Raw genomic sequence first — 13,942 nt, 5'->3', positions numbered from 1 at the left:
GTGTTTGTGTATAGCTTTAAAATCGGTCAGGTGTGGGCCGGCCCCGTGGCGCACTGCTACAGTGCACCGCTTGGGAAGCGCGGTGGCGCTCCCGCCGAGGGTTCGGATCCCACATACAGACCGGCCGCTCACTGGCTGAGCGAGGTGTGGGAGCAACACCGAGGGTTGCGATCCCGTTGCCGGTCCCGGTCCGGTACGGGTGCAACACTGAGGGTTGTGATCCGTTGCCGGTCACGAAAAAAGACAAAAAAGGGAAAAAAAAAAAAATCGGTCAGGTGGGCAGCCAAGTGGCCTGTATGCTAAGCCCTGGAGCTGAGGGTAAGGGTGAGGTAAGAGATTAAGAGAGGAAAGGATCAATCCCTGCCCCTAGGGATGTCCTAATCAGATGCAGGTTATTAGACACACAGGATAAGGGGGAAAGCCACCATGATTTATATGTACTTCTGAATGTTGACTTAAATACTCGTTACTCTTCCTGTGCCTGGCCTGGTGAGGCTGGTCCTGGCAGCGTGCATCTTGGGAGTCACTGCCCATCTGTATCAGTGTCTCACCCACCCCTTCTGGTCTGGTCCCTCCTGGTCTGGTGTCCTGTCCTCCTCCCTGTGTCTCCTCTTGTCCTGACATTTCCATGCCATCCAGGCTCAGGGAGTCTGAGAGTCTGGTCGCCCGCTTGAGGCTAGCCAGGCCAACTCAGGCAGGATGTCCTGTTAGGAGGGGAGCCAGGCAAGGGAACTGGACAGCCGACTGAACAGAGCAGGTGGCTGGATCCTGTCTCACCCAGTTGGGGTCCCGAGCTGTTACTCACCAGTGTGTGCATTTAATCTTGCCTCATTACAAACTTGAGTCCAGCACAGGTGCAAGAAGAAAAGATGATATTCGAGGATAGAGTCCCATCCTAGAGAATGCTGCAGAAGCCAGCATAGCCACTTTCAGAGTTTGACTTCTCTGGGTGCTAAGCCCTGGGGCTGCAGGTAAGGGCCGAGGAGAGAGAGCCAGAGAGAAAAAGATGAATCAGCCCCTGTCCTCAGGGATGTCCTAATCTGCTCCAAGGTATTCTACTCACCCTGTAGAAAACAACAATTGACATACGCTTTTGCACGCTGACTTACGTACTCATTTCTTTTTTTGTGCTTGGTCTGGAGAGGCTCATCCTGATAACCTGTTTTCAGAGCAATTCAAGTGACCAGTCTTACCAGACTCCTCCCAGTGCATGCTGGAGTGGGCCAGCTTATGACCCTAGCTCTGACCACATATCGTTCACTTCCCTCCCAGGCCAGCTGAATATTATTACTAAGTGCAAATCACACAGGGAAAGAAAATATTTTCACTTTCCGAAGTCTGTGAGTATACGTCCACACTCTTTCCTGTAAGTGAACTCCAGAGCCAAATCCATATGATCCCCCCAGATCGCTGTGTTTCATGAAAGCAAGAATTTGGGAGCATCTCTGGGCCCCAACCACTGGTCGTTTAGGCAACCACAGGCCATCACTTTAGTCCACAGACTCAAATATGCTACAGTGGTTCAGGAAGGAAATGGAAGGAGACCACTGGGAATGCTAACAGGCTCTCTGACCCTCACCAGAAAGATCCCAGTGGATAGTTAATCACCTCCTTGAAGCTATTGAAGCCAAAGAGACCTGAGGGGCTACCAACTCATAACACTGGACTCCAAGAGGCCCATTGGCCCTTCCATACTGGTGGGCAGGATGGAGAAGGCGGAAGGGTGGGGAAGGCAGCGGTGTGGTGATGCTGACAGTGAGCCTGCACAGACCTCAGGAAAGTGGGGAGGCGAGACATTCAGGGACCTAACTGTAGTCAGCTTCTGCTGTGTTTGAGAGAAACATCTCTTCGGTCAACCCAGGACGGGACGAGGTGGGTACGGAGAGGTGTGAAGTGGTGCTTACGTGAGAGCAGCCCAGCCAGACTGTTTTTGAAGAAAATCCATCCCTGTTATTTTTGTTCATCTGTTCCTATTCCTAGAATATAATTCTTCTGCAGACTTTGAGTGACTGGCCTCTCTTCCATGGCCAAACCAAGTGCCTCCCAATTAAGATTAGGAGTCATCGGAAGTGCCTGCTTTACAGGTGACTTGCCAGTTTCTGTAGGGTTTGGTGTGGAAGGCACACACGTGGCTTCTAGTCCAGAGTCAGAGGTGGCTGGGCCTGTGCTGGCCAGGCCTGTGGGCCCAATGAGCTCCCTGCTGGTTCCAGCCGAAGGCAGTGAGTGTAAATGCACCCGGTCTTTGAATGCTGATATTCCTGGGCCCGTCAGGAATCTTGAAACAAGTTTAACAGATTGATTGAATATGCAGCTAAGTGTAACTCCTGGAGCCTTGCTGAAATGCTTTCCTCTCGGAGTCCAAGCCATGGGGACACATTATAAGTGAGATCATGTGTCCTAAATTTCTTTTGGTTCTTGAGAAACTAAATTATTTTGTTGGGGTGTGATTGAGCCTACCTTACCCAAGATCCCGCTTAGTTTTAAACAGCTTTCTGTCCAAAAGCCACAGGAAATTCTTTGACCTTTTCTGAATGGACAGAAAGTAACATTTGAACTTGACCCGGTACTGTCAGGAAGGGAAAGCTACATTTGCTTTCTGAATTGCCAATATGCCAGCTCTTCCCTGGAATCATAACTTTTTTACCAAGAGAAAGGGAGTCTGTGGAGATGGCTGTTACACTGTATCATGACAAGCACCAGGAAGACAGTGGTGCAACTGGGTTACTGCAGACGTGCAAACCAACTTCTTTGCAAAAGGTGGTGCTGCTGTCCAAACACAAGTGGAAGCAATTTTTATCCCACTGCCCACGTGTGGGCCATGGGCCAACCGAGGACCACGTCACCCCTCACTGGTATCCAGGCGATAAACTGAACCCTGGGTTAAACCTATTATATTAGGATTAAATTGATCCATTAATCGAAAAGTAGTCCCTGACTACTTGTTATGGGACCAGCACTGTGCTAAGTATGAGAGGACTCAGAAAGATCCCCTCTTCTCAAGACTTTAATAGCATAATTGGAAACCAGGACCCAGGAAATGGAAGAACTAAATGTCATGTTGCTTGGAGTAGATGGGAGTGAATCAGAGTTCAGAGACGGTGTGAGTTGGAGCAATCAGAGGTTTGGGCAGGAGGGGCAGAATGTGGAAAGGTGGCAAGCCAGGGTGGCAGTCCAAGCTCTCTTGGGAGGAAGGGAAAGACACATGGAGGGAGAGACTGCAGAGCACCCCCTAAAATAGTGATAAAAATGAAAACCTATTTGATGGGGTCATGCTGAGGATCAACTCAGATAATGTGTGAGGAAGTACTTAAAGTAGTGCCTGGCCCATAGAAAGTGCTTACTAGTGTAAATTACTGTTAGTAGTAATTTATCAAATGGTTACAAGTGCTATGAAAAAGATAAATTAGAGCCCTCCGATAGAAAGTGGGAGGGTAGGGGAGGGGGCTTTTGCTTTAGTTGGGAAGGTCTGAGAAGGCCTTGCTGAAGAGGTGGTATTTGCCTAGGCAGCCATCTGGAAAAAAAGCAGCAGGTGCAAAGGCCCTGAGGCAAGAATGAGACTGGCCAGTGTGGCTGGAGCCTAGAGGGTGAGGAGACAGTGGTGGGCAGTAGGACTAGAGAGGTGCCAGGGCCAGCTCTGACGGAGCCCAACAGGTCAGGATAAGGAATGTAGAGTTTCCTCCAGTAGCAATGAGAAGCTTTGGAGGGTTGAAGCAAGGAAGTGCTTTGATTCTACTTGGGGTTTTGGAAAGATCAGTCTGACACTGTAGAGAATGGCCTGCCAGGAGGAGGAGTGGAGGCAGGGATGGGACCTCCCCCCGCAGCCTACATAGACCAGGGTAATCACAGGCTGTGTGCTAACTGGGACTGACTGCTTTTCAGCCAACAGCTGCCTGGGCAGCAGGAGCACAGAGAGCACAGAAGCATTCGTTTGCTACTCTTCACCATTTTTTGAGAACTTTCTTGGTGCAGTGCCCTCAGCTGGGCACCAGGAAGACTATAAAAACAGTTTCTGCCCCCAAGGAGAGCAATGAGTAAGATGCACCCAGATACCTGCCCCATGAAATGGCACGTGATGAAGATGCTGGAGCACAAGGGCTGTGGGGTCTCCCGCACCCTTCCTTGTGCTCCCCCTGGGAGGAGGCTCAGTTCCTGGCTTGGGCTCTGGGGCTCTTGGGCTTCTGTGGTTGTCTGGCTCTCCCAAGGCTTCCTTGGCCTGGGCTGGCTCCAGGGTTGCTTTGGGTGTGTTCCATTCCTCTGATACTTCCCCTCTGAGTCTCATTTTCCACAACAGGCTGCATTATATGGAGGTGTCGCTTTTGTTGTCCGATCCATAGGAAGGAGAAGGGCAAGTGGCTGCTGCCCACACCCCCTCCCAAACCCGACTGGACCGTCAAGGACACCGTCAGCTGACCCCTGAGCTCCTGTTCTTTAGGCCCACCTGTGTGCCCCTCACATCAGGAAGGGATCTGCCCGTGTTGAGACAGGTCTCCAGACACACCAGGCAGGGACAGAGACTCGCTGTCACAGGGAAGCAAGCCACCTTGTCACAGACTACCAGGGTGGTCTCCCTGTGCAAAAGTCACCCGGGAGTGGCACGGAGGGAATAGAAGGCACGGCCCCCATCCTAATATTGCTGCTGGCTCATCTGGGGGTACCAAAACCAGATTGTCTTTGCTGTCGGGAGCACACAATCCATCTGGGAAGACATGAAGAGGCACGGGGCCTCCTGGACCTCCCCCGGCCCAGGACCCACTGCCAGGGCTGGCTTCGGGGCCACTCTAGTGGGCCAGGATGCACCCTGCACCTGTGTAGGCCTGTGAGGGTGTTCCATCCACCCCCTGATGGGTGGCATGCACAGTCCTCTTTCTTTGCCCTGGGCCCATTCATGGGAATCATACTTCCATGGCCAATCCCTGGCCATCCTCTAGGCTGTGGCCAGCTCTCTGGTGTACGAGAATGTCACGCCTCATCCTTAGGAAACTTTCTCCTTCCTAAAGGACCTGTTCAGCCATCTGCTTCTTATCTGCTTCCTGTACCATTTCCTTTGCCTCTTTTCTTTTGGCCTTGGCTCTTTAATTACATTCTTTTCGTCCCTTCTGCGGGATAGTTTGGGCCAGAGAGTAGCTAGGTGTTAGCGCTAGGTATCAGGAGAAACATCCAGGTGATGTAGGTCAAGCCCTCCCCTCCCATCTCCCTCCTTACCCCTCCCCATGAAATCATTCACGGGTTTGCTTCCGACCCTCTCTGCCAGCTTACACCAACAACCAAGCGGACATCGCCACCCAGGGCTGGTTTATCGGGCTCATGTGCGCCATCGCCCTCCTGGTGCTGATCCTGCTCATTGTCTGTTTCATCAAGAGGAGTCGTGGTGGCAAGTACCCAGGTGAGCAGTGACAGAGGGGTGGGCTTGGCGGCAGGGCAGGCGAGTTTCCCATGAGGTTTGGGAGCTCTGTCCTCTCCGTGCACCCAGGCCCGGCCAAGCTTGGAAACGCAGGCCTCTTGCCTGTTCTGTGTATCCGGGAGCTGCCAGCACACACTCAAGTTAATTAAGTTCGCCAGAGGTGGGCGGATGGCAGGGTCCAGGCAGCTCCAGAGAGGGCTGGAAGGAACCCCGGCTCCTATTAAGAATGGCCTTCCCTCCCTTTGACTCACCATCCATCTGCTCAGTAAATTGGTTTTTTTCAGCCTGAATCTCATTAGGTTCCTGTGTCCCAGGAAAGGAGGCAGGAAGAGAAGCATTTTCTCTAACCATGGGGAGGGGAGGAGTCTGGTCAGAGGCACACACCCTGGAGAGGCTACCGGGACCAGCACTCAGCCGGACGAGGGTGCAATCACAGATGCCTCTATCAGAGGGTCAGCCCCTATGTGAGGGGGTGGGGCGGGGAGGCCGAGGGATGGGTTGCACTGATAGGGACCCCCACAGATTCCCCGGAGTCCCAAAGGGGCATTTTTTTCTGGAGGCCTCAAGCTCCTCCAGCCCAGACAGACCAAGGTCAAGGACAGGGACCTCTGACGTTCTTGCTTCTGGAAATATTGATTGTTTTTCAAATGGCGGGGCCAAGAGAGCCATCTGTCTGTGATGGGATGGGTAGGGTAACAGGAGACAGGATAATTGATGACCCTGAGAGTGCAAATCCTGCTGGGCTGCAGAATGAAACTGCACCCTGCCCCCCAAAGCCCCATCACCAGACACACCCCTTGTTCCCCAAATGCTTCCTTCTCCCCATCTCTATGAACAGGTCCTCTCCAGGATCCCCCTAAAACTCAACACAAAGGAAATAAAAGGGGGAGGAGATCCTATTCTATTTGTTTTGTATTGTATCCTGCCTAAGTACCTGCAGACCCTAGGATTCTGAAGAGTCATGCCCCTACTTAAGTGAGGGCGGCAATTATAATTTTTTACTTTTGCACTTTGTTTTGCTGTGTGAGGTTGGTTTTCCTTCTGTAAGAGAGAAAGAGTTAGGGAGAAGGCTGGCGTTCTGTGTTACATCATGTCTTGGGTGGCCTCACCAAGTCATCCCCCATCCCAGGTGGAACTGGAATACCTGAGGAACTCATCAGATAAACTCTGAGCCTTCCTTTGCCCATGCAGAAAGCGTCCCATTCCAGAAAGTTCTTCAAAGCTAAATTCTTTCCCCGCAGCTACACAGTAAGCCCCTGGTACATCAAAAAGATGAGTGAACCAGGAGCCATGAGGCCTGGCTCTAGGCTTTATTCAGTTACTAACTAGTTGTGTGACACATTCTCCACCTCTCAAGGCCTCAGTTTCCCTCACCTAAAGAGGCAGTGATTATCCTGCCTTGTATCACAAAAAGGATACATAGAGTCCTTCGTGGAAGTACCTGCTGTATGCCAGCCTCTGTGCTGGCTGCTAGGGATACCAGAGGAAAAGATAACCTCTCCTGAAGGACACCAGCTGAACAGAAGACACAACCACTGCACAACAAGACAGGGCCTTGGCTGGATGTTCACACATCACAGAGGAGGCGTGGGAGAAGAGGGGCACACTAAGAAGGGAGGTCGCAGATGTGAGCACACTTTCCATCCCATAGTTGTTTGTGTGGAGTGTCCCCTCTGCCCTGGGCACTCTGCTGGGAGCTTTGAAGAAACACCAGCCCCCCACCCGGGAGGAAACAACCAGCATTCTGTTACGGGCATAAGACACTGGCACAAGTAATTACAATACAGAGCAGAATAAGAAAGGGACAAACGATGGGGGATTGGCTTTGGCAAAGGAAAGGAGCACATCTGTTCGGGGAAGACTTCATGCAGAGATCGGGGGGCTGGGTGGGAGAAGATTTCAGTTGTCAGAGGAGATGTAAAAAGACTCCTGAGGGGAGGAGGCGGCAGAATCACATGGTACATGATTGAGCGCAGGCGGCAAGAACAAGGGAGGCAGCGAAGGCACCTTATTAAGAGGGAGAGCGTCTTCAAGCCCCGGGCGCTGTCCTCTGGCTCTGCACTCAGGAGAGCGGGGCAGTGGGGGCATACTTCTTAACCTCGTGTCTGTGTCTTTGCTTCTCTTACTGACCAAGTACGAGAAAAGAAGGATGTTCCCCTTGGCCCCGAAGACCCCAAAGAAGAGGATGGCTCATTTGACTATAGGTGCGTGATCTCCTTTTCCCCTGTCGGGTACCCCAGGGAGGCAGCCCCCTCGCCTCGGAGCAGCTCAGCATGACTGTAAGGCCACTGCCTGGATGTCCTTGCTACCAGGTTTGCTCGGAGAGGCTGCTTGTTCTGACAGTGCCAGATGAGGCTGCACCCCTGAGAGGCGCTGCCCAACCCTCACGTTCATCCCACGAGTAGCATTTCATTCATTCAGCTGCACATCTCAAGTGTATTGAATTCCTTGTTTGTATCTTTCCACCTTTTACTCTGAAAATGAGCCCTGGGCCCCTCTGGCTGTGAAATGAGGTGGGCACTCAGGATTCCTCTCTGCCTGCACCCCACCCCTAACCCTGAAGATAATGACCCAGGGCGGGGGAGGATTGATTCTAGGCCTTTTCCCCATGAACCTGGCAATATCTCTGGGCTCTAGACTGGAATAGGACTTGGAGAGGTGTCTGGTCCAGCACTCTGTGTCCCAGATGGGAGAACTAAGGTCCAGACTGGGAATTGGCTTGCCCAAGACTCTGCACTCTCCACCCAGTGAGCTAGTGGCAGAGCAGGAAGGACCAGGGGCCGGACTTCCAGCTAGTGCTGCTGTTTTACACCCATGCTCCCTCTCACGTCTGCATGGGGCTTTGTCTCTGGGCTTTGCAAAGCTGTTACCTGTCCATTTTGATGTCAAGTATATCTTGAGCTCAGGAGTCATGCAGGGTGGATCGTGGAGTCTCACTCCCAAATCCAATGGGGTGGGAGGAAATGTCTGATCAGAGCCTTCCTTTCCTACCCCCACCCAGTTACTGTCTGAACCCAGGTCACCCCTGTCCTCCTGCAACCTCTCATTATCCTGTTTGGGCCTCTGCCACTCTGCCCATCAGCAGCCTCGTAAGCAGGATCAGATCAATGGATGGTGGAGCCACTACCCACACAGGAGCCTGTCTGGCAGCTTAGGGACCATAACTGTCCATCCAGTCCCAGCATCCCCATGAGTCTCCCAGAAGGGCGAGCACAAGTGGGCCCTCCCCTTCTTCCCTCCCTGTCCTCAGCTCCCCTGGCAGGGCCCAGCTTCCCCATGGGCTGAGAGCCATTTCCTGGCTTTTAGTTCCAAAGGCCGTGGGGCTTTCTCTCCCTGAGACCCTCAGTGCAGCCAGAGAAGAGAGGTGAGGCCCTGCTCCAACACAGGGCCAGGCAGCCTGCACTGGGAGAAGCTGCTGTTTTGTGCACCTGTCCTGCCCATACACCAAAGCTGTTGGCCAAAAATACTTGCCTCCCCCCACCCTCCAGACACTGAGGCTGGGTATATATATATAACGGGAACATGCCCCGACACACAGGGGGACACACACTCACACACCCTCACACCCCCACACACACATCACTGCAGCATTCATTCTAGAGCCCCCACTGGGATGAGCCCAAGAGCCCTAAACTGGGAAAAGGCTGAAATTAATGCTAAGTTTCTGCGGCCTGGGGGCAAGGAGGAGTTCTGTTAACCTTACTCCATTCTGGGGCTGAGTTGCTGGGCCTCTTTTCCGATGGGGGCTCTCTCTGCTTTTCTGTCCTATGTCTGTCCACCTGGACCTTGAAGTTTTCTTGGAACTAGGCGAACAAGTAGCTAGACCAGGGCTATCCCCATTCATACTGCTTTCTTTCAAGCAGCACTTAGAAGAGGTCTGTTCTTTCCAGACCTAGATCCATTTCCCTTCAAGACCCTGACACCCTAAAGACCCATCCCCTGCCTCTCACCCTGGCTGGACTGCCTCTGTCCAGTGGTTGCATTCAGCTTACCTGCCTGGAACCAGGGCAGGAATTCTCACAAATCACAGAGCACAATCCTCATGCTCCTGCGGGTGGAGTAGAGGGCCCTGGGGAAGGGGTGCACGTGAAAAAGACTGTCGAGTGGGGTGAGGAACCTGACGGTTAGAATCTGCCAATTCATAAAGAGCGAGTTCCACTTCCTGCACAAACTCAACGCAGCCCTGGAGGCCTACTTCCTCGCTCCAGCCTGTCTCCCACAGCACTGCCGTCAGCAAACACACTTAGGCGGCGTTAATGGGGCTGCATTCACTCAGCGCATGGCGGGGAGTGGGCTAATAGCTTTCCATCTCGTATCGCTTAGCTCTGGCTCTGGCCCACCACCTTCCCCTGATGGCTGTCTTTGCCCGACGCTGCTATTAGAAACAAGAATGCTGCCTGCTGTAATGACCGCGCAGCCGGCTGTTTTCCCCACGCCCAGAAAGGACTGAGTGTGGGCTGGGAGCAGGGGAGGTGCGGTGTGTGTGTGCTCAGACCACCTGGCACTGCTGTGGCCTCACCTGCTAGGACCCAGGCTCCCACTGCTGGTCCCCGGCTATTTCCTGCCTGGGGGCTCGTCTCACCTCAGAAGTGCAGCCAGCAGCACCTGGTCCCCCCTCTGAGTCTAAAGGGCAGAGAGAGTTTTGCAGCTGGGGAAGGACGCAGTGTCTGAGCAGACGCCGGCTCAGGCAGCTGTCCCTCGTTCCTCAGGAGCACAGCAGACATCCTGACTGGACGTCTGTTCCCAGTGGGCAGAGTCCACTTTACCCACCTGCCTCTTGCTGTCCCTGCACAGGAGGGGCTTAAGACCAAGGCCTGAGGGACTCTGAAGAGCTGGGAAGGTCCCTCTGAGCCTTGCTGGCCTCACGCACTTATCAACATGCCCCTCCCTCCTGCTGCCCGCAGCACTCTCTTACTGTCTCTTACTGCTGGGCCCAACATGATAGTATCTGCAGATAAACCAGATAGCTAAGAGAAACAACACTAAGGCAGGGAAGAGGTTTGTTCCTTTGCTTTGTGTAAAGGGTGGGGCCTTTTCCTGCAGATTCACAGATCACAGAAGGTCAAAGCTGATCCAACCCCTCTTGATAGACAGACTAAGACCTGCATCACAAAATCACACAGTGACACACTCAGGACAAGAACTCCCCACCCTGCATGGTCTCACAAGCATTGCTCCACCTCTCTGTGGGGTGGCCATCCTCCGTCTGCTCCCACCACAGACAGTGGCCTGCTCTCACGGGAAGGACCCTGCACCAGGACTTCAGAAGTGTGGGCTCCAGTCCCTGCTCTGCACTGAGTTGCCACCTCATCTTGGAGAAGACGCTTGTCCTCTCTAGGCGTCAGTTTCCCTTCTGCAGAACTGGGTGGGGGCTGGCCTGGGGGATCTCTGACCTCTCTGAGAGGTGCAGGCATGTGCTTGGCAAGGGGCTGGCTGCCCCATCTGCCCCGCCTGGGTTTGTTTGGGCTGCACTGGGCCATGCCAGGCCCTGATTCTGTTTCTCTCTCTGGCCAGTGATGAGGACAACAAGCCCCTGCAGGGCAGCCAGACATCTCTGGACGGCACCATCAAGCAGCAGGAAAGCGACGACAGCCTGGTGGACTATGGCGAGGGGGGCGAGGGGCAGTTCAATGAAGACGGCTCCTTCATCGGCCAGTACACAGTCAAAAAGGACAAGGAGGAAACAGAGGGCAACGAAAGCTCGGAGGCCACGTCACCCGTCAATGCCATCTATTCTCTGGCCTAACGGAGCCCACCCGGGCACAGCCACTACTTTGCAAGTGGGAGGAGGGGAAAGGGGGAGACAAAGCCACTGCAGACCTACCGCAAAGCCACCGCCACCTTCAGGGACAAGGGTACAATATGGGGGTCTGCCAGGCTGTGAGGACCAGTGACCACCCAGCCACCCACAAGCCCCCTCCCAATGACCCCCTACCCCTCTGGGCACCACCAGTGTGAGACAGCTGGAGCCACAGCTAAGCTCACTGGATGGGACCCAGTGACTTGCCCCGACTCCCGGCCACCCTGAGCTTTCCGCCACGCCACACCCTTGACCTTGGCACACATGCTCCCCCATTTCTGTTGGTTATGGTACGTTTTATTGTCTTAATTTTTATTTTGTACATCTCCCCCTCCAGACCCAATGTCTCCATTTTCTTTTCCTTTTGAAGAAATGTCCCTGGAAAAGAAAGAATAGGTGGATTCTCCCCCAGGAAATGCAAACATAGGCAAAAAGGATTGCCCTGTAACAGAACATGTAGGAAAGCTGCAGGATTCGAGCCGCCGCTGGGCCAGTATTTCTGAAGGATGCCTTTCTCGCCATATGTCTCCCCTTGCTCCCGACCCGTCCGCCTGGGCCTTGTCAGTTGCTGAACTGGACTTGGCTTTCTGGAAAATGACAGTATTTTTGGCAGGAAGAGGGTGGGAAGACCTCCTTGCCTCTCTCTGCTTTAGTTGGGAGGCGAGTTTACCTCTGCTCCTCGTTCTTACCCAGCCCCTTCCTCCAGAGTCTCCAAGACATGAGGTGCACTGACTCAGAAGTCTGAGGAACAGGAGTGGGCACTGGTGGAAAGGACTTCGACTCCAGTGACCGTGTACCTCAAGCAGAAGAAAATCAAGTGTCTGCTCCCTGGGGAACTGTGCTCACCTCTAGAGAGAAGAAAAAGGCTGGCTTTGGACTTCTTCCCATCAGCGAAACCCAGGATGTAGGAGAGAGGACCATACCCACTATGTCCAGGCTAGAGGGCACCTGCCCACCTGGTTGGAGTCTATGCTGCTACCCCCGAGGAGAAGGAGCCCTGTGCTGCAGAAGGTTTGCTGGTGTGTTTGGGGGTGTAAAGCACTGCTCCCCTTTTATCTCTAGCAGATACCATCTCCTCAGTCATTTCTGTATGACGTTGAGACTCGTGTTTGACGTGGTGTGTGGATGGGGACCTTCTGCCCCAAGACTGAGCTGGTCTGTCCTTTCATTAGGATATATACATATCAGGGGACCCTGAGGTGGTATCGTACTGACAGTGCTGTGATGCCCCTGCTTGGTGGTTGGAGGGACTCAATGCTCTTCATATGCCTTATGCAGCTCTGATCTGTCCCTGAAGTTCCCCACCCCCCACCCCCACCCTGCAAGCCGTGAAGCCTCCAGCGACATCTGTCTCGAGAAGAACAGAGTGGCCTATGCAAGTGTCCTGGCAGGACCAGAAGCAGCCACTCAACATGTGCCCTCACCCTGTTGCCCCAAATGGAGACACTCACAGACATGCAGTTCTCAGGCCGAAGGTGCTGCCTTCACCCTCCCCACCTAATCCATTTTTGAAACCAAAGGTACCTAGCCTCAGAGACAGAGAGAGAGTGAAATCTTGAGCCTGGGAGTAACCCCTTAGCTGTTTCTGCAGCATGAGTCAGTGTGAGGAGGGTGAGGCCGGCTGTCAGGAATGGATCACCTGCCCCAGGAACTCCCTCTGATCTGAGCCTCCAGCTGCTGGTCGGGGAGCCTGGGCAGGACCAGTGTCCTTCAGAGACTTTATTAAAGCATCATTTGCCACATGTTTAAGCCACACAGGTATTAGCAATGCTTGCATCACTTAATAATCATTCAGCTGAAGGTCAAATCCGTAGATATACACACATTGTCTACAGGTAAGAAATCGTGGCCCAGAGCTGAGCCAGTAATGTTGTTTGAACCTGATAGTGTGTAATGGTCCTTTGGCTCAAGCTGCTGCCAGGTGTGCTGCCTAGAAGCCTGGGGGGCAGTTCTCTCATGATGAAAGGGAACAGGGTAAATAGAAGGCTGGGCAGTGAGCTCAGGGGGTCTCCTCCCCTGGCTTTCCTCCAACATCTGCTTGGAGACAGCTGGGCATTCCTGCAGCCTAGACCCACTGCCCCTGAAGGGAGTGTCAGGGAGCGTGCCTCTGAGCTGAAGTGAAGGACCAGCCTTTCCGAAAAACACTTTGGATCTGAGCAGAGTTGTCAGTTCTCAGGCACTGTCTATGTTAGCAAACCCAATGCACCGAAGAGAGGCTCTTAGGGCAGGAGGGGACTGTTAGAGGTACCGTGGCCATCTCCCTGCCTCTGGAAAGTCTGCCACACAAACTGAGAAGGGCTTCTTCTGCCTTAAGGGTCTTGGGAAGAGGTGAGTCCTCAGCCTGTCTTTGCACCGTATTGCAGTGTCCTGCCAGGTTCTGTACCATCCTTCCTTGTATGTGAAGTGAACGCAGTTAGCCCCCTCTCTCGGACTGTCATTCTGTGGGTGCTGAGGGCCGTCTGCCACCACCACGTGATCACAGCCCTCCAGGCAGGAGCAAATCTAGGGCTGAAGAACCAAATTTCCCCCAGGCAAAGACAGCAGGTGCTCAGAGAGATCAAACTCTGATGTGTGCGGATTGCAGGGTGAAGGAGGCAGTCCTTTCCAGGAAGAGGAGAGCCCGTTTTCTGTGGACTCCATGCCAGAGTCCACCCCAGCTCAGCAGGAAAGCATACTGCCCAGCACTCCCTGCAGCTGGGTCTCTCAAGCAGCCACCCCAGCACATACCAACAATGATGCCA

At 53.5% G+C, this 13,942-nt stretch overlaps 1 protein-coding gene across 1 annotated transcript; it reads left to right on the top strand.

The window, feature by feature from the left end:
• Positions 1-5,214: 5,214 nt before the first annotated feature.
• On the top strand, positions 5,215-11,820 carry NFASC (neurofascin; the record flags this gene model as incomplete). The annotated part of the gene is made up of 3 exons (XM_008580754.1): positions 5,215-5,383; positions 7,536-7,605; positions 10,916-11,820. Coding segments are annotated over 3 exons (471 nt in total), but the record flags the coding sequence as incomplete, so codon positions are not given.
• Positions 11,821-13,942: the final 2,122 nt, after the last annotated feature.

This window comes from Galeopterus variegatus, unplaced genomic scaffold (assembly GCF_000696425.1).
Source record: "Galeopterus variegatus unplaced genomic scaffold, G_variegatus-3.0.2 Scaffold86, whole genome shotgun sequence".
NCBI classification, from domain to species: domain Eukaryota; kingdom Metazoa; phylum Chordata; class Mammalia; order Dermoptera; family Cynocephalidae; genus Galeopterus; species Galeopterus variegatus.
This window is presented reverse-complemented; position numbering and strand designations above follow the sequence as displayed.